We start from the raw sequence: 20,612 nt of genomic DNA on the forward strand, positions 1-20,612 counted from the left end.
AGTTAAAAGGAAAGGTTTTGCTGTAAATTAAATGGAAATGTCTTGAGCGATCAATCCACAGAGCGTTGCTGCAAGAGGGGCTGGTAAAATTTAGAACCCTTCACTTTCTTCTTAATGAGCTACCTGGGACTGGAGGAGGTGATAAATACAGCCTTTCTCATACATTTGACCCAGCTGGCTACAGTAAGATTTTTAAAACTCATTCTAATTAAGCATTTGCATGGGCTGTACTCAATATTCATTCAGGTCTTTCCCTTTCTAATAAGCTACAACGTTCACTGCCGCAGGGCAGAAGGCTCCAGGGACCTCACCGTTCTACTTGAAAGCAGAAGGCAGTCCCTGCCCCACTGAGGAACTATGTTCATTCCCTGCCCACTTTAAGGACTGGCATTGACCTGTCGTCTGGTGAGCCCGGATACCCAACTATCTGTTAGTCCCCTCCTTGCTAGGGGACCCAGCAGTCTGAAAGGCAGGCCAGGGCTGCAAAGCCACCCATTTATATTTCGAACAAGAACAGACCCCCCCACCTCGTTGCAACTTCTGATGGAGGCTGGAGGGAGGTGGAGCGGGGGTTTGTATTTTTGATTCCCTTCTGACAAAATGCGGGTGGGAGTTTCTAAAATGACACATGCAGATTCAATCAAAAAGGATTTTCTGAGCACCAGCAGAAATCCCGTCACCTCACTCTCAAATTCTTTACAGGGAACATTCCAAGCTTTGTCCTCTGTTCCTAACCTCAGCTGACTTCCTCGCCTCCAGGTTTGTGAAGAAGATGGTTAGAAACTCTCAAAACTCTTATCCCCAAGTCAGGGCAGCTACTGGCCACTCCCAGCTGGTCTCCCTTCCTCTCCCTTCTATAGGGGGCAAAAGCTACTTCCCCTCCTCGCTCTGGTTCCCAGTCTCTTGCACTTTCTCAGGGACATGGGGTCTTGGGTTGTGTCCCACCCCCCTCAGCCACCCTCCCTCCACATAACTTCCTCTTCACTGCCACCCCCACTGCATTTCCGGAGCACCCAGTGTGAAGGTGGGGTCCACTTCCACACTGGGTAGAGTCTCCCAAGTCCCCCTCCACCCCCAGACTAACCCCTAGTCTGCCCTTCTCAGGCAAACTTCTCAAAGGACGTGTCAGCTGGGCCTGGTGGTCAACAGACCCTGTGTTTGCTGGTCCTGCGTGGGCTTCTGACCCTATGATTGCATTCTACGAAAGAGTCACAGACATTTTTTGTTTTTTGAAAGGGAAAGTGCTGCTTCAGCACACATTTATTGTTGTGCCTGTTCTACACAAGGAAGGTCGGATGCGTGAGGCATAGAACCTGAGGACAGTGAGTCACCTTTTCCGCCTTTGTTTCTTTCCTCTTTATTCTAGAGATGTCGACGGAAAAGATGGATTAGATGCAGTACACTTTTTCTTCAGTTGGCTGGTTTTTCAGAGAATTATAAACCATGAAACTGAACTGAGTAAATGTGGGAAGTTTACTGCAAGCAGCACCATAACTTCCAGTGACATTGGCACATATCACGGCCCCAAAGAAGTTTGGAAAATACTTCTGAATTCTGGAAATCACTTTCTGGCAGGCTACGGTTGGATCTTCCCCTCTTCTCATATAGTCTACAGCTTGGTAGCTGGGAAGAAAGCGCATCAGAATGTCGCCGTCGCCGGGGGCTGCAGCCGCTCCCGCGCTGTCCTCTGCGTAGGCGCCCGCTCCGGGGACTGGCGAATCTCCTACTCGACCAGGTATTTTGAATTGTATACCGTTTGTAGATGTACCAGCAGCAGTACGTCCCATCTTATGGACTACGACCATGCCAATTGTATCCTGACCGTAATTATCTCCTGTTTCTTTATGGGTAGGACCTTCTTGCTTTAAGATACTAGGTGGCTTGTAAGGCTCACAGTATTTTGAAGGATCCTGTGCAACATTCCTCCAGTGGTTTGGCTGGCAGTTTTGAGCAAGCCAGTCTGAGTGAAGGGCTCGAGAAGCAGCGGTAGATAGGTCCTCATTGATAAACCCCATACTTTCAGCAAACTTGGTGGCTGACTCTCCCACCAACAGCGTGTGTGCTGTATGTTCCAGCCCTTTCCGAGCCACACCAATTGCGTTTTTAATTCTCCTGAGATCTCCTACCGCTCCTACGTTCCTAGTCGTGCCGTCCATGATCATGGCGTCCAGTGTGGTTTCTCCGAGCTCATCGGGACTCCCTCCGAAGCCCACGGTGCGTCACGCCGCTCCCGCTCCCACACGGCACAGCCCTGCTCAACCGCATCCAGGGCAGAGCCTCCAGAGGCTAACGTCCTCCATGCCGCTTCGGTTGCATTCTTAAAAGGCCAAGTGTTGAGGACCAGGGGCAGGGGGCCGGAGCAGTGCGCGAGCCCCGCGCCCAGCCGAGTCACAGACATTCTGAATAGCATGATCAAATTCCATAAATTAGCCAATTGGCTTATAGGCATTTAAAACTGAATCAGTTAAGTTATTACTACCATAAATTACATTGCATTCATGTTATATTCATTAATTTTCTGTCTGTCTTCCCTACAAGATGAACCTAAGTTCCACGAGGATGGGGATTTTGTGTGTCCTTGTCACCAGTGTATCTCTGGGCACGGAGCAGTGTCTGGTCCCTATGGGTTTGTTCTCAATAAACATTTGTCTTTAAATTGTTTAAATCATAAATGAACACAAAACTGCCAATACTATCAAAAGACATTAACCACCCAGTCTACATCACATGTTAAAAATTGGTGAAATCAGGTGAAGAATACCCAGGTGGTCATCAAACTCTTCTATTCATTTCTCTATAAGCTTGAAATTAAAAAAAAAAAAAATCAGTGGAAAAAACCCACCTCACCTAAAATAGTATCTCTGTTTCAGAGCTATTTTTCATGACTGAAATTAATATTCCAGTAGGAGGTTTTAGAAAAATCACCTTCATCTTTTTATTCATACTTGAGAACTAAAAACTGAGCAACAAAATTAATTTTTCACATCTTTTCTTTCTTTCTTTCTTTTTATTCCTATGGCATGAACTCGTTTTCTCTTCACAAAGTCAGGAACATGCTGCCACTGTTGTTAGAACTACAAACCAGGCATTGTTTTCTCTGTCTGGCACCTTTGGTGGGCAGACAGAGACCACAGAAGTCCAAACTCCCAGAGGATCCTAGGATACTCTCCATGAGAAATGAAGTACTTGTCAGGGTCTGGTATACCAGGTTTCACGTCTGTCCTCATTCCTATAGAATCGCTTTCCTCTTTGGGCTCAGACATAGCATGTTTGATTGTGATTCCTTTTCGTTAATCTGGGGGGCTTTGCCAAGCCCATGTCAGTTCCCCTTATCACCAGTAGGAAAGAGCAGTGAACACGGCCAATCTGTTTATCGTAACATATGGTGTAAGGTCAGTATTCCAGAAGAGTGGAGACATGTTCTGATGCAAGTTTTAGGTTTCTCATTGCTTTCTTGGATGTGGTTGTTAAAAAAGGTGGAATTAAAATGGGATCCACTAACCAGTGGTGACGTATATCAAATGAGCGTGGCTAATAAAAACCACAAAGCAACAGAAGCTCAGGTCATTAACGACCCAATAATTGAGAGACCTCTTTCGCTTCCCTCAATCCAATCCCAGGCCTATGAATCAGTGGGGGTTTACATGGGCCTTTAGGAGACAATACAAAATAGGTCATAGGTCCTGATTACAGACAAGTTAGCAGAGGAGAATCAAGGACTCAGGAGTGTCAGAATGCAAGTCTTATCTAGAAGGTCACCTTGAGAGTGTACGGAGGAAGAAAAGTAAAGGGCCAAAGGAAAGCTTGATAGACTAGATAGACAAAGATAAACAAAGGAAGAAAAACCTTTAAAGAGTACTTTCAACAAGTGCACATGAGTAAACTAGAAAGGAGAGGCATCTCAAGCCACAGGAAGGTTCGAATGGAGGGAATAATGAATGTGGGCTCCGGGTGGATAGGGAAGGAACTGAAACCACGGGGCAGCTGACGACTCAGAGAACAGGACTTGTCTAGGGACCACATGGAGTGATGAGATGGGAGAAGAAAGGTATCAGTAGCAAAAAAAAGTAAAAGGGCTAGAAGGAGGAGGTCAGTATGAGAATGGGAGGCTGGTGTCACAGATCACAGATGGAACAGTTCTAGTGGGTAAGCAGAGAACAGGGAGTCCCCTAAAGTGGTTGCTGAGGATCACCTGAAACTTCCAGGAAGTGGGTATCCTGATAGAAAGACAAAGAATCCCTCCCAAGGAAGGGCCGATTCCAGGGCAGAGACTAAACCCAAGAGCCAGGATGAGTGTGGACGCAGAAGATAGCAACACAAACCACCCTCAACATTTCCCTGTTCTCTTTCCAACCTTCCAGGTTATTGATCGTCTATATGACCCCACTAAACTGCGAGCTCCTTTGTGGGCTGGCATATTTTCTTCTTATGTAACTTACAGCATCAGGAGCGGTCTCATTGAAGCAGAAACACAAAGAGTGAGAGGTGGGAATGTCACGATAAACCCACCAGCCTGTGCCTTGGCTTTCAAGTTTGTCCCTGTGACCCTCTATAGCTGACAAGTGCAAAGCTGCATTTAAATTCAGTTGGGCTTGAGATTAAGAACCAGAGAGCCCGTTTTCTATCATTGTTTTCCCGCTTGTCAGTTTATCTACCTGTGATGAACACAGGCACCTCCCCAACTTCACCCAAGATCATTTCCCCCAGGTCATCTCCAGTGGGCATTTCTGGCTTTATTTAGACTTTAGTATTTGTCTTTAGACTATCTTCCAGTTCCCTAGTTCAGTCTCAGCCAGAACACTCAAGAGCTGCTACTTTTCTCCTGGTATCCTACGACACTACTGCCCTTTGGAAGCAAAAGAGGTAATAAATGGTTCCCTCTTTTTCCAAGACAGAGTTCTCTAACCCACACTCACTCCCAGGAATATATTTTTACAATCACTATCTCAGTTGTCCAGAGAGAGCACTTCTGTGCAGGAGTTTGAAATTCCCATTTCATCCCTTGCTTAAGAAAAGGTTAGAGTGAATCAAGGGCCCCTTTAATATCAGAGAGCTGCAGTTCTCAGGGAATTGGCATCCCATATTAAAAAAAAAAACACATTTATTAAAGGCAGTCAAATGCAAAAGAGTGTGTTTGGGGAAAATGAAAGTGAGAGTGGAGGGAAAGAGGGAAAAAAGATTTATGATAGTTTGGGGATGGGCGTATTCGGGCTGGTGAGCAGAGTGGTAAGTGATTTATGTGGAGCAGGAGCTTTCTTGAGCTTGAATTTTAATGTCAGAGGAGCCAGAGGAAACCATCAGTTCACACTACCCCATCTTTGTGGTTTTGCCTGTGTACACCCCATCTGGAGCCTTCTATTTCCACATCTCCATGACAACGGAGGATTACTGAAATTCATTCAGTCACAATTCTGGGCTGACAAGTGCCAAGCAAACATTTCATTCCTGTTTTTATAGCTGATGGTGGACAGTGTCGGGTTCTGTGTCAAGAGCCAGATTTTGGTGAGCTGGAAAACAAAAGCAGTTTCATCAGGCAAAACTCACAGCCCATTACCCTGGGGGAGCAGAGAATGGTCCTCCTGGGAAGCAGGAAGTTTGGCTAAAAATCCAGAAAATCCTACTACTGCTGCCAGGGGGGTTGCCTCTGCCAGGGACAGCTGAAAGGGAAAGAAACTCGGATACATTCAGGGCTACTGTTTGTCCCAGCTGAACTCAGCTCTGTTTTAGCAAAGGAAAAATTCACCTTCCAGGACCTCAGTCTGCATCAGCCTGCTGCCTCCTCATTGCTGCCCTGACAAGCCATCCTCATCCTTTCCCCTTGTGCTCACTAACACCTCCCTAACCCCTAGATAGGGGGCCTCTCACTACCCATCTTTCCTCTTTGATATGCAGTGGTGAATCATAGCAAATAATGTCACGTCACATAACAGTTCCCCTGTAAGACGAAAGCTCCGAGCCCTGATTTTATGCAGATGGAGTCACTATGAATCACACTTCAAAATGTTTCTGAGTCTCATTTTCTCAAGAGAGAACAGTAAAAGAAAGATATGTACATTTGAATCCCAGTCTCGGGGCCACTTAATGTGCCTAGGATCTGGGACAGATGGTCTCCTTACCTCTGGCTATATCATGCTTGGAAGAATAATCCCTTAGATGCCCCCCCCCCCTTTATTGAAGAGTGCCTTTGTCCCACCTAGTGCAGTGATTGTGAATCCTGGACTGGAATTAGTTTGCGAGAGGTTAGCTTAATCCATGGGCTTAGAATTAGGTCATTGGGAGAACACAAAATAATTTATGTAAATTAACATACACTAATATGCAGAAATATGACAAATCCATTTTTCCAAAATTCTTGAAAAATGGTATCTTGTCAGTTTCTCAGCATGTTAGTCTTTCAGTTTGGCAGATATATTTAGATTATATCAGCTAAAATGTATTCAATTCCCAGTATGTGTTAGGTGTTATCCCATACCGAATTTCATTTAATTCATGCAAAGACCAATGCTGTCCTCACTTTGCAAATGATGCATCTGAAGGTAAGTGGCTGATCTGAGGTCAGATGGAGATGGGGGTCTTGGGCTTCCCATCCTGTGCTCTCCTACCTCCACGTATCTCTGCATAGATGCCTCCCTGACCAGCAAAGGGACCTCCCTGTTTGGGGTCTATTTGAAGGACTCTTCCAGAGTCCGAGTCCTGACTTTGGTCTTTAGTACCTATATAGTGCAAAGCTCTGTACCGAATCTGCCAACTTCATACTCAGTGGATGGTGACCCAAGTGGTTCTCAAAGCTGTCCACTCCGCAGTGCCAGGGGAAGGAGTGATGTCAGACTAATGGGCCTGGGATCCCAGGGTGCTCCTTTGACTGTTCAAGTGTATCAGACCCTTCCACTCACTTCTCTGTGGGACAAGTCTTCAAACTGCACCTTTAACAGAAATCACTAACTTTTTAGTTCTGATAATCTGTGGTCATATTAAATAAAAGTCTGTATCTTTAAGAGATACATACCAAAGTATCTACAGATGTAGTAATAGAATTATTATTTCAACATTAACCAGGGAGGGGGAATGGGTGGGATGATAGATGAAACATTCATTTTGTTGAAGCTTGGTAATGGATATATAAGGGTTTGTTACATCTTTCTTTCTATTTAACATAGGTTTGGAATTTTCCAAAGTTGTAGATAGATAGATAATCAGACAGATAGATAAATAAGGGTACAAGCAGAAACAGAAATTAGGCCCTTGTCCCAGGACCACCTTCTTCTTTTTTTTTTTTTAACACATAATTTTAAGCTTTACTTTAAAAATGTAAGTATCTCCCAATATTTAACAGGTAAAGAAAATAGCATATTGGTTTATTTTATGTGGTTGTTATATTTTATTTTCCAAGTAATACTGATTAAAAATATTTACACACCTACTTTTAAGTCCACAGTTTAGCACTCTTATTTGTATGGCTTTAAAAGTTATAGCACAAGATCTTTACATTAAGGATCAGGGGGAAAAGATTCATTCAAAACAAAGCCTGATATATTATATACATGTTTTTCTCTGTACTTTATTTTAAATACATTAATTTTTAAATGATGCTCATCTTTTTTTCATCTGGTGGTAAAATATTAGTGCAACTTTTCATCAAAAAAAAAAAAGTTTACCACAGATATAAATGAATTTTCCCAATTGGAAATGGCCCTTCGGTTGCCATTAAATGAAACTTCCCAACCTAACTTAAGTTACCAAGAAAAAGAATTGGTAGTTGTCATTATAAGCAAAAACATAAACTACTACAGCATCACCTACATTGCTCCTTACAACACAAACTTTGAAAGAACCAGAGACACTTTATAGAAGTTTTGTTGGTTTTGAAAAGGCACATGGGTGTGGTTTTTTGTTTTTTACATTCTAGAAATTTTGCCACCACCACTCTGTTCCTGTTGCAGAGATGACATCCGTGACTATCAGTAAAGACAAGAAGGTTGTTCAAACTAAAGCAAGCCAGAAGCCAAAAATTTAACTGCACAGTAACAATGTACTTTTCTTCATGCAGCCTTGTGTTTCCTATACATTCAATTTTCTAACATGCATTAGAATACATAAATTTGTATTCTAATGATTTTACACTTGATTTTACAATATGGAAAAAATCTGAGAAAGGACGTGACCTGGGAAAGAGAGAAGGGAGAACCCTCATCACAATGAAAATAGATATTCGTACCCAACTATATAGTAAGAATATAATCCATTTAAGTTTCCAGAAATAACACTTCTCAAAGCTTCCCATTCACTTATGGGAAAGATATCTCCTCTGTGGCATTAAGTGGGGGGAAATCTGTTTCAACAGAAACAGTTCACAACAGGAAAGACTTAACTTTGGTCCACTTGTCTGTTAGCCCAAGGACAGTCACACTGCCCAACATCAGTTCAAAAACCCAAAACATAAATTTAAAAATATATTCGTTTGTTATTTCGTTCTAAAACAGGCATAGGTGTTCTGTTCTCTTTCCCTGCCCTTTCAGCTTGGGAATCCACTGTTGATTTGGTCTCTAAACCAACAGCATCTTCGTGATCTTCCCTGACAGCCTCAGCACAATCTGCTTGGGTGGGCTCTCTCTCCTCCTGGTTCATGATTTCAGGGGTCACTTGATCCAAGTAGGCTTCTAGAAGTTCAGTCTGTACTTCTACTGGCATCTGATTTACCTGCTTGACGTGCAGCTCCTCCACGTGTACTTCAGTACCTTCTTCAGTCTGAATTCAACCCACTTCTAGATAACTCATCTGGACCTGCTCTGGAAGATCGCTCATATGTGAATCATGCACTTGGCTGTCCTGGAGCAGATCAGGATGGACCTGTTCCACAGTCACTTGTGCTGAATCCACCTGAACCTGAAGCAATGGTAACACATGCACCTTCCCAACTTGTTCTATAATAGTCATTGACGTCACAGGTTCAGTCTGCACACGTGTTTCTACTGAAAGAACTTCTTCAGTTACTAGACGCTCTGAGATATTGTGAGTATCACTGAGATGCCTCCTTAATTCATTTCCTTGCATAAACCACAAGTCACATAAAGTACAATGGTTGGGTTTATCTCCAGTGTGTATTACCAAATGATCTTTGAACTGGTCCCAGCTGTTAAACACAGTTACAGACCTGACATTCATGAAGCTTCTTTCTTCCCTTTTTTGCCCCTACTCCAGTCTGGCATGCAGTCAGATGACATTAGAGGGTGCTATTTCCAGCAAATCGTTCATGACAATTTGGACATTCAAAAGGTGTTTCACCTGTATGTTTTCGAAGATGCTCTTTAAAATGTCCAAAGTGGTCAAACTGTTTCTCACAGTATTGACATATGTGAATTTTTTTCCCCAATTCTTTGCTTCTTACTGACTCCACCTTCTTCGAGGTGGTAACAGTTGAGGTGCTGTTTCCATGCGCTCTCCCGAAGATACCTTTTATTGCATATTTCACACTTGAAACTCTCAGTGGAGTGTGATTTCATATGTTCCTGTTTGCTTGTGGGGTCAGATGCACAACCATCTTCTTCTTTTATCTGCCCTTTTCTATCACCTTGCCGGTACTTGCTGGTAATATCTGCCAACAGTGCCAGGGCGGAATCATCAGAGGACCCTGTGCTCTGAATGTACTTTATGAACTGCTTGGCAGAAGCCACTTCCTCCAACGTTCCGATGCCTTCATCTTCCACTTCGATTGTGCCTTCGGCAATCTCCACCTCAATTTCAACAGGTTCTGATTCTGCAGAGGGCAATGACTCAGTGATAACATTTGAAGTTTCTGCAATCTTTCTTTCTTTTTTTTTTTTTTTTTTTTTTTTGCCTCGCTTTTTCCTGTGGTATTTTTCCTCAAATGGAGCGGAGTTTTCTTTGTTCCTGACTTCAAGGGCTTTGATAGCTTCTAGCATTTGTAGGAACTCTGCTGCTTTCCATACATCACTGGCTTCTTCTTCTCCTTGCTGTATATGTGAACTCAATTAAATGACGGAAGGCCATTTTACTAACACCTTCTATCTCCACCAAAGGTTCCTGAGTAAACTCCTGAAAGAATTTGTAGAAGAACTTACTGCAAGCAGCCAAAACAGCCTTGTGGGCCTTAAAATGGTGTCCGTCGACAATCAGGGCGATGTCAGTAAACCGATCCTGCTCTCGCTGTTCACTCAATCGGTCCAGGATCATTTTATGATGTTCCGGGAACTCCCGAAGGCATTCCATCGTCTCTTCGGCCTCCACGGCCGTCGGGTTGCTCTAGCTCGCGATCCTCCCTTTCTCCTCTCCGGCCGTCAGAGCTTCTCCTTCCTCGCTCTCCCCTCTCCGGGCGAAACTCAGCCCACACTGTTCCCGAGCTCTGAGCAGCGCCTCGCCCTCCATTTCCTCGCGAGTGCCCGGAAGCTGCCTCCGCTGGGTCTGGCCGGCGCACGTGCGCTCCCTCCGAGACCCGGACGGCCGCGCCCCCAGGACTACCTTCTTACCCTCTCTCAACTTATAGTTCCTTTTTAAAAGTTTATTTATTTATTTCTTTGACAGAGAGAGATCACAAAGTAGGCATAGAGGCAGGCAGAGAGAGAGAGGGAGGAAGCAGGATCCCTGCTGAGCAGAGAGCCCGATGTGGGCCTCGATCCCAGGACCCTGAGATCATCCTAGGACCCTGAGATCATAATCTGAGCTGAAGGCTGAGGCTCAGCCCACTGAACCACCCAGGCACCCTCAACTTACAGTTCCTTCAGGATCACTCTGCTACTCTCTGGCAGGATCTAGTCCTTTTTCTGGGATAGGTAAAGCCTTTGGACCTGGCTCTCTGACTTGTTAACTAGGATTTTGCCTCAACTCAAAGCTTTGCCTGTATCTCTTATTTTGACTCTGCCCACAGCTTAGAGTATAATATGATTCTCCACAAAGCTTTGTGGCAGAAGTTATCTGATTCACCCTGGGAGAGGCAAACAATCAAAACGTTATTTCTAAAGCTCAGAAACTTTCATGATCTTATATTTAAAAGATGAGAAAACAGAGCCTTAAGTTAGCCACCCAGTGTCACATCACTAGAGGACTGGTAGAATCAGCCTTGTGAACACAAACAGTCACTTATACACACACACATACGTAAAAAGAAAAGTTACATTTCACCTCATTAGTGCTGCCAACATACACAACAATGCATGCTCATAGAAATGGCCTCTGACCCTCAGCAAATATTGTTTGGAGAAAGAAGACACTGGAAGAAATATAACAGCATCAGGTGCTGACTTGTCTTCTTTACTTGGCCCAAGTTTTGCCACTTAATAATTCAACAGCAGTTGTGAAAACAGCTCTTCTTTCTATAAATTTCTTCATAATCCTCTGCAATTGCCCCCTCAGTCCAAGAAAAAAAATCTCTTTCAAGTTATTAAGTCTTGATCATATCTTTTTCTCTTAAAAAACTGCAATTTTGTTCTAATTATAAATTTAATGAAAACATGCAAATTGTAGAAAATCTGTAAAACAGAAAAGTTTTTAAAAGGGAACGAAAGTAATTTGCAGTCCTGTCATCTCAAAAGCTCTTTTTGATGTGTCCTACTCTTACCACATAGATAAAACAAAATTGCTACCACACTATATTCAGTTTGGTAGCCTGACGTGTTTCCATTCAACATTATATTGTGAGGTCTCAAAAGGTCATTAGATATTTTCTAAAAGTAATTTTTTTAAGATTTTATTTTGAAGCCATCTCTACACCCAACATCGGACTCAAACTCATAACCCTGAGATCAGAGTTCCATGCTCTACTGACTGACCCTGTTAAGTATCTCTAAAAAATATTTTTAATATTTGTGTAATATTATATAATTATAATATCCATATATAATTATATAATATTTAGAGAATATTACCTAAGTATATCACCATTTATTTTTTGGTTTTCTTAATGTTAGCTACCTAGATTGTTTTCAAGTTTTCAGTTATAAATAACAACCCAGGGGACATGCTAGTCCATTTATTTGCAGAAACTCAATTTAAGTAACAGGAGAAGCAATGTGTTCTTAAGGACAAAGGCTCCACAGTGGGAATCTTACAGGACCAGGAGCTGGCTGGGTTTGTCATTGTGTGACTCCCGCAAAGGCATGCCATGTCTCTGAACTTCAGTTTCCTCATATTAAAACAAAGGGGCTAACTAAATGATTTTTCCAGGTTCTTTCAAAGCTAGCATTTTATAAGTATAAGCTAAAGCCACAACTTTCTACTTATGAACATTACACTTCCTCAGATCACCATAGAATTTTATAGTTTTTATTATTTTTGCTTTCATACATGTCAAGTGAGAATATATATGGGAACATTTAGTGACGATAATGAGAGAAAGACTCTTGAAGCTCGTTATATGTGGAACGTCTAAGCTGTGCTCATTAGCAAGCACAGTAGAGTTAGATTACTGTGAGCAATTAAGAGGAGAAAACAATAATTAAGCAAACAGAATCACATGAAATGAAGCAGAGTCTATACCATCTACAGAATATCTGTACATGTATACAGAATATATGGTGGGAGAGGTGGACATTTTTTGTGGCAAGTTTGAAATAGGAAATTGAAAATTTCCGGCTGAAAGTCTCTCTGCATTCAAGGGCAACTAAAGATAATACAGGGCAAAAGAAAGTAAGAACTGGAGTAATTGAGGCTGCCAGAAATCCCCCAAGGTCTTAGTGCAAAGGCTATTATTAAACCTAGTTATTGTCATGCTTTAATACCCTCCAAAACTCTGGCACAGAACTGATCCTACTGGGTCACTGGTGGTTTATTTCACAAAGCCTAGAGAAAGGATCTAAGCTTCAGTAACGTTTTCTTCTTGGTTATGAAAATATCTAAATATAAGCAGAGAACAAAATAATCCCATATGTTCCCCTTTGATAATAGCACTATCCTAGCTCTGGTTTGCTAGCCCGGCAATCACCTGAACATTTTTCCTAGAGTCACAGGAAGAAAAGAGGTAGGAGATACCATATTTACAGTGTCCTAGAGCCAAAGTAACAGATGAGGTAGAACAGGGTGCAATGGACCACATTCGGAAAGGCTTTGCAAGCCATGGTGAAGACTTTGGCCTTTTATTCCAAGTGATGAGAAATCATTAGCTCGGTTGAGTAGAGGAGTGACCATAATGCAATTTATGTTTTAAGATGATCTCTCTGGCTGCCTTGTGGAAGATAAACTGGGGCAGAAAATGGGGTAGGCAAAACAGAAGCTGGAGACCACATAGGGCCTAGCAATAGTCTAAATGAGAGAGACAGTGATTTGGAGTAGATGGTAATGGGTTGGAGGGGGATGAAATATGTTTGAATACATGTTTTAAAGGTAAACTAAGAGCTTACAGTATGTGTTGATTAGATATGTAGTTTAAGAGCAAGAGAGGTTTGAGAATGCACACGAGTCTTTTGGCTTGAGCAGCTGAATGAATGGTACATAATTTACTGAGATAGGAAGCTGCAGAAGGAGAAGATTTGGAGAAAGCCAAGAGCCAATTTGGGGGCATGCTAAATTTGGGAAGCCTATTGGATGACAAGGTAGGCAGAATAGTGACCCCCTACAGATGCCTACATCCTAATCTCCAGAACCTGTGAATATGTTTTTTAATATGGCCAGGGAAAATTAAGGTTGAAAATGAAATTAAAGCCGCTAATCAGCTGACCTTAGAATAGGACTATCTTGGATTATATGGTCGGATCCAATATGATTATGGGAGTCAAATGAGAAAGGGGAAGGCAGAATCAGTGTCAGAATTATATGATGTGAAAAGACCAGCCAATCACCGATGGCTTTGAAGATGGAAGGGGTCATGGGCCAAGAGTGTGGGCAGCCTGTTGAAGCTGGAAGAGTCAACAAAAAGGATTCTCCCTACAGCCTCCAGAAAAGAATTCAGCCTTCTGACATCTTGAATTTAGCTCATTGAGACTCACTGCAGACTTCTGACCTCCAGAACTGTAAAATAATAAATTTGTGTTGTTTTAAGCCACTAAGTTAGTTGTGATTTGTTATAGCAGCCATGGGAAATTAATGCAAGTGGCCAAACAATATATTGTCCAAACTGGGACAATTTTAAATGGAAGACGTGCTATTAATACTTAACAATCATAAATCAGAACTATCCTAGAAAAATGGATTGGGGGCCATCCCATACTTCTGTCATGTGACTGGAAATGTCAGGAGTGGTGTCTTTTGTTGACTGAAATTCTACCCAGGCTCTGTCACTTCTTTAGGGTCTGGCTGACCAAGAAGGAGTCTGATTCAGCTTCCCAGGTTTGTTCAGTTCTGGGCTTTGATTTTGGTCCCATTCTCAGAAAAGTCATATACCTTCAGGGCAAAATTGCTTCCTGTGCTGGCATAAATCTCTGGGTTTTGTTATATTTTCCACTTGGGCCTGGTAATTCCTTACTGTCCTGTTGTCTGTATGTTGCTTCTCAGAAGCTCTTTTGTAATATTTTATCCAGCTTTCTAAAGTTGTTTTCAACAGGAGCGTACATGTTAATAACCTGGCCCTTGCACTACTAGAAGCCAGAAGTCTTCTGGACTTGCATTTAAAAAAATAAGGTGGCTAGGTTAAATGAGGCCTTAGCTTTCTGCTAAGGAGAATGATTTATTCTGCTGCCTTGGTGGGGCAGGGGAAATTTGTGAGTCTTTAACTCTCTGTGGACATAAAGGGCTGTAGAAATTCGCCATGCTTTTTTTTTGTTGTTGTTGTTCTGACATTTAAAAAGCTCATTCTAAAATAAATTGAGGCCATTTTTGTCCTTAAAGGGCTATGCCTATGGCGGATAACCAGAATTCCAGGAACTGTTTGCTGGTGCTGCAAGAGACTGAGAAATTGTAATTCACTGGACCCTTCCCACCCTTTGGATCTGAGCAGATTTTTATCTTTCTTTGGTATACACAATGCTATAGAAAGGAGATGGATATGTGTTCTGAGAAGAGTTTCAAGAATCTCTAAGTACATCCATTCTTACTTTTGGAACCCTGTGAACTTCACCTGAGCAAGTAAGCCGTGTTAGACTACTGGAGAACGTGAAACCACATGGGGAGATTCCCCACTCGCTCAAGCAGGGAACCCCCCCCCCCCCCACTGACTGCTGATCCGTGAGCGATCTTGCCTGAGATCAGTCAGTTCTGGCCCAGACTAGAAACACTTAGCCAAGCCCAGCCAAGGCTGTCAACCCATGGTTTCATGAGCTAAATAACTGGTTGTGTTTGAAGCCACTAAATCTAAAAGTGGTTTCGTTCTCAGAAAGAGCTAACTCACATACCTATGTTACTTTATTAAAATTATTCTTGTTAAAGTCACTAAAAACCTCTTAATTGTCAAATTAATGAGCATTTTTCAGCCCTTATCTAAAGAGACCATTTATACCATTTGACACTGTTGGTTACTATTTTAAAACCTGTACTCTTGATTCCTGTGATTCTACTAGAAGTTCTGCCTTGTTCTTTCCCCATCTCCCTTGTAGATTTTATTTCTTCTGGTTTTTCCGATAAGTGTTAACCAGGTTTCAATCTTCTTGCCATTTCTCCATCCACAAACTCTCCCATGGGCTCTCCTCCCTTGTTTTTTTCTTTCAACAACCTACTGTGTGGTTATGATGACCTAATCTCTATCTTTGTACAAAACCTCTTCCTGCATTACAGACTTGAATATGTAATGGGACAGTTAGCTGAGTTAGATATATGTCCCCAGACCCTAAAATTGAACGTATCCCAAACTGTGTAATATCTGTTCTTCTCTGCCACCTGCTGGCTGGCTGGCTACTCCTCCATCTCCTATCCTGTTAAGTAGTCCTCCAGTGGCCAGTTAGAGAAACCTGGAGGTAACACAGGACTCTACTGGACTCTGTCCTCCTTATCATAGTTGTGTCTTCTCTATGTCCATCTCTCTGTCCCAGCCCTGGCCTTCTGCTTCTCTCTCCTGAAACACTGATGGCTTCTAGACTAGTCTCCCTAAATCTAGTTTCTTTCTTTTATAACCACCTTAAATTTAACTGCGAAAATAAGTTATTTAAAAAACAAACAAACAAATAAAAACTTTCAGAAGCTTAGCATTTACTGCACAGGTTTGGCAAATCATAAGCACATAGGTTACCACGATTATCTTCTCTGCCTCTGACAGAAACAGAATCCCAAAGTGATTCCTGTTTTAGTTCATGGTAAGCCTTGACTCCAACTCTGCAAGACAGTCCAGCTACTACTATTGGCCAGGAGGCAGATTTAAAGCTGAAATCTACTTACCTTCAGATTGTCAAGGGTAAACAAAGCTGGACACTAAAACATAAAGACAGATTTTAATCAGTTATATGCTATTGTAACAGGGAAGAGGATCTAGCATGAACTGAACTCATTTTGATTGGTAAAGAGTTGACTGGGTATTTTAAAGGGAGAATGAGCAAGTGGAAAGAAGGGCATACTAGGGCTCAGTAGAGTGAGGGAAGAGAAAAATTGCAAAGGATTGAATGGTGTAAATGTTGATTAGGCTATCTGTGTCTGCTAGAAGGTAAATACAGAAGTTAGGATTCTATCCTCCAAAGAGACCGAGACTGAGGCAATATCCTTTCTGATGCTCATATTTTAAGGGAATGCTGTTAGGGCTCTTGGGTGGCTCATTCAGGTAAGCATCTGCCTTTGGGTATGGTCATGATCCCAGGATCCCTGGATGGAGCCTGCCTTGGGCTCCCTGATGAACACAGAGCCTCCTTCTCCCTTTGCCACTCCACCTGCTCATACTGTCTGTCTCTAATAAACAAATAAAACCTTTTTTTTTTAAATTTTTCAGACAGAGAGAATAAGCAGGGGGTGAGGCAGGCAGAGGGAAAAGCAGGATCCCCACTAAGCAAGAAGTGCAATGCAGGACTTGATCCCAAGACCCTGGGATCAGGACCTGAGCCAAAGGCAGAAGCTTAACCAACTGAGACACCAAGGTATCTCTTAAAAAGAAATTAATAAGTAAATAAATAAATAATTTTAAAAAAAACTTTTAAATAGATAGATAAAGAGGAAAGAAAGAAAGAAAGAAAGAAAGAAAGAAAGAAAGAAAGAAAGAGAAGAAGGAAGGAATGGCTTTCAGGTCCTTAAGAAAGATACACTTGAGTCATAGAAGATACATATACATCTTAAGGGGACAGAGGAAAGATTGACAGTTGAAACCTCTTTTTAGTAAATGCTCTAAGAAAAGGGGTTTGGGCCTACCTTCAAGTGTTGACCTAAAAAACAAAACAAAACAAACCCAGTAAAGTTTTTTGGGAACCTTGAGTTTTCTTAGGCAGATATTTTAAGGGAGGCCAGAGTCATCCTAGGAATGAGGCCTTGAGCTATCAGAAACTGTGTTAGTGTTTGTTTAATTCTTTTAATGTGAGAGAAGGTGAGTGGACAGAATTATTTGTGTTAAGAGTATGCAGTTTTTAGAGGCCAAGGTTGAGACCTAGTCATTAAGAGGGATTAGAGGAGTCTGGCTACAGGTTGGTCAAGGAGAAAAATCTTTGTCAGGATTAAAGTGTAAACTCCTTAAGATTGTATTTTAAGAATACGGTAAGCATTCAGTAAATACTGACTGACTCTTCCAGTTAATTATATTGCTGCATAGCAAATTATGCCCCAATTCTGTGGCTTATAGCCACAATAATAACTTACGTTATTCAAAATTATATATTTGGGCTGGGCTCAGAGAAGAAGGCTCTGTGCACCACCAGCTGGAACATGACACTCATGCTGCCACTTACTTCCAGGATGCGTCATTCACACGACTGGCAAAGTGGTATTGATACTAGGCGGGGTGCTCAGCCACTGCAGTGGGAAGGAACTTCTATTTCTATGTAGGGCTCTTCATGGGGCTGCTTGGGCTTCCTCACAGCACGGTGGCTAGATTTGAAGAACAAGAATTCTGAGTGGCCTGCACTGGAAAACAATTCGCAGGACATGACCTTGGAAGCCTCACGTCACTTTCATCATATTTTATTGGCAAAGCAAGGGTCAAGGGCAGCCCAGATTCAATAGGAAGGGATTCTGCCTGTTGATCAGGAGAGTGTCAAAGAATCTGTGCCTGTTTTTTTTTTTTTTAAAGACTTTTTTTTTTTTTTTTAATTTATTTGTCATAGAGAGAGAAGCGAGAGTGAGCACAGGCAGACAGAGTGGTAGGCAGAGGCAGAGAAGAAGCAGGCTCCCTGCCAAGCAAGGAGCCCGATGTGGGACTCGATCCCAGGATGCTGGGATCATGACCTGAGCCGAAGGCAGCTGCTTAACCAACTGAGCCACCTAGGTGTCCCGAATCTGTACCTGTTTTAAGCTGCTGTACTGAATGGCTGAATAAATGGAGTCAATGAGAAATTCTTTATCGGCTGTCCCCTGTCCATATCTTCTGAATTAATTTTTCCATTCCTTCTTGAACATTTTACCCAAAAGTAAACAAACAAAAATCCAACTTCTTGTTGTCCCTCTCTTATATCTTTCTTTCTTTGCCTCCCTGTTTCTCCTGATGCTTTGTCCTCACCCAGGAATGCCCAGCTGCTCTTCTGCTAGTCACTGCATGCACCACAGCCCTTCTTTTAGGACTCAACTCTATTTTCTTTCTAGGAGCCCTTTATGAAACATCTAGATGCTCCTCCTTTGTGGTCCTGCTCAGCCCTATAGGGATCCCTATAAATAGACCTGTATACAATTTTGCAGGTTTTTTTGGATGATGTGTCCATTTACTTTATCAGAACTATGTGAAGTCAAATATAATATCTTAACTGTCTTTATATTCCCAGCATTTAGCATAGTTACTGATAATTACAGTCATTCAATATCTCTAAAATAGAAAAATAAAAACAAACAAACAAAAAAAACCACTTAAGGAAAACACTGACGACCTCCCCAAGCTTCAGTAATACTTGTGGACTCAACATCATCTGAGAATTGAACATTCAGCCAGGATTATGATTCCAAAATAACTAATGGCTATAGCCCACATTTTCTCTTATCTCAGAGAAATTCCCAAGGAGTCCTATACCGTGTAGACAAGAGTTGTTTGACAAAGGGTTGTGAAATCGGGTTCACTGCTCCCTCAGATTCTGCCTGGTGCTATGATTTTAGGGCCTAAGCAGCTTGAATTTCCTGGGCTAGAGTACACTGTGCTGTAATAATTCAGAAGCTGTTTTTTTGTTCTTGAAACATACGGCGCTAGCTAAGATTTATCTTGGGAAAAGCTGGTCAGGAAGGGAAACTGCTGAAGAGCTGAAATCTCTCCCAACAGCTAAGGAAACGATAGAGGGGCACTGGCGTCCTTCCTGGGAGAGCTCAGGCTCTCTGCCAGTTTGTGGTCCATATGCTGGACCCAGAGAGCTGCTTGCATTGTAATAATGATTGCCTCAAGTTGTGTGGGGTTGATATCCCCCCAGAGGGCTCACAGTTTCAAGTATACCTAAATGCGCTCTGTTAGTCAACACAACCTCAGAAAAATGGATTAGCACTTCTAAGACGAGAGTTCATTTTTATTCTTCCTGGTTACAGAGTTGCAAGTGCGCTGGTTCAGAAAGAGTTCTGTTTTTGCACCACACTGCTGTTCAGTTGGGTGAAACATTTCTTCTGGGGAGAGCGCATAGCACAGAGTGTGGTTATAGAGAAGATGCTAACTGTCTCTTGGCTTATCTCTTGTAAAAGAGTTTACCTCAGGGCTAAGACCCCTGGAAATGAATCACGTCCTGAAAGTGCAATCTGTATTTACCTGTGAGGATTTGTTTGTTTGCTTATTTATTTCTTTATTTTAATAGACTGAATTTGAGCCAATAGTTTACCCAGGGAATACAAAACTTTCACTTGACTTGTTTTATGTGCTCTTTTGTACTATTTGCTTGATCTACTCAAGCAATCCCTCCCTTCCCTTACTCTCCCTTACCTCCTCCTTCCCTTCTCTCCTCTTTCTTTCATTCTCTCTCTGTGTTTGTATAAATTAAATACTCACAAAAAAGCTATATACCTATAAACAGGTACATATAAAATATATGTACATATATGTGTGCACATATACATACAGCTATCTATACACATATACATATATACATGTATATACATATAGCTATGATGTATCTATAAGCAGATACATATATAAATACATATATATTGACCTATACATATACACATATTTATATGTGTATCTATATTTATAGATATATAAATATACAAATTTATATCTATAAATTGATACATATGTAAATAGATATATAAATAGATACACATATAAATATATACCATCTGCATACGTGCATATTCATTATAAATCAGACTATCTGGTTGAGTGACTACAATAGATCTTATGACTTGAGTTTTCTATATACTCAGATAGCTTCCAGATAAGAGTAGAGATTGGTTTCTTAGCACTTTGCAAAGACAAAGAGGTTAGTAAACATGTAAATATTGCAGGGGAAGAAATTTTAAGAAAATATTGGCAATAGTAAAAAACATATCAAAAGTTGGGGATAAACACTAAATTAAAAAAGGAAAAATATTTTTACTAACTTCTATTAGAAGGAATGGTGTTATATGAATATTGTATCTTTATTTATAATAATGGATTAACAACAGAGAGTGGTTGAAATAAGAACATATTCTATTAAAACATG

General features: G+C 41.6%; 2 protein-coding genes and 1 pseudogene across 3 annotated transcripts in view; 1 reads left to right on the forward strand and 2 right to left on the reverse strand.

The window, feature by feature from the left end:
• The window catches only part of LOC309848515 (ligand of Numb protein X 2-like), a gene marked incomplete at its 5' end in the record, with an annotated part of 385,857 nt that overhangs the window by 171,511 nt on the left and 193,734 nt on the right, over positions 1 to 20,612 (forward strand). The window lies entirely within an intron of this gene.
• Positions 1,239 to 2,278, reverse strand: LOC309848657 (N(4)-(beta-N-acetylglucosaminyl)-L-asparaginase-like). The gene is made up of 2 exons (XM_082700551.1): positions 1,754 to 2,278; positions 1,239 to 1,723 (listed from the first exon to the last, which is right to left on the reverse strand). Exons 1-2 carry the CDS (start codon positions 2,160 to 2,162, stop codon positions 1,389 to 1,391), a joined length of 744 nt encoding a protein of 247 aa, XP_082556677.1. The 5' UTR covers positions 2,163 to 2,278; the 3' UTR covers positions 1,239 to 1,388.
• On the reverse strand, positions 8,443 to 10,404 carry LOC309848921 (zinc finger protein 131 pseudogene; annotated as a pseudogene). Its single transcript has one exon. The product of its transcript is annotated as a zinc finger protein 131 pseudogene (transcript).

This window comes from Mustela nivalis, assembly GCF_964662115.1.
Source record: "Mustela nivalis genome assembly, chromosome: 15".
Taxonomy (NCBI): domain Eukaryota; kingdom Metazoa; phylum Chordata; class Mammalia; order Carnivora; family Mustelidae; genus Mustela; species Mustela nivalis.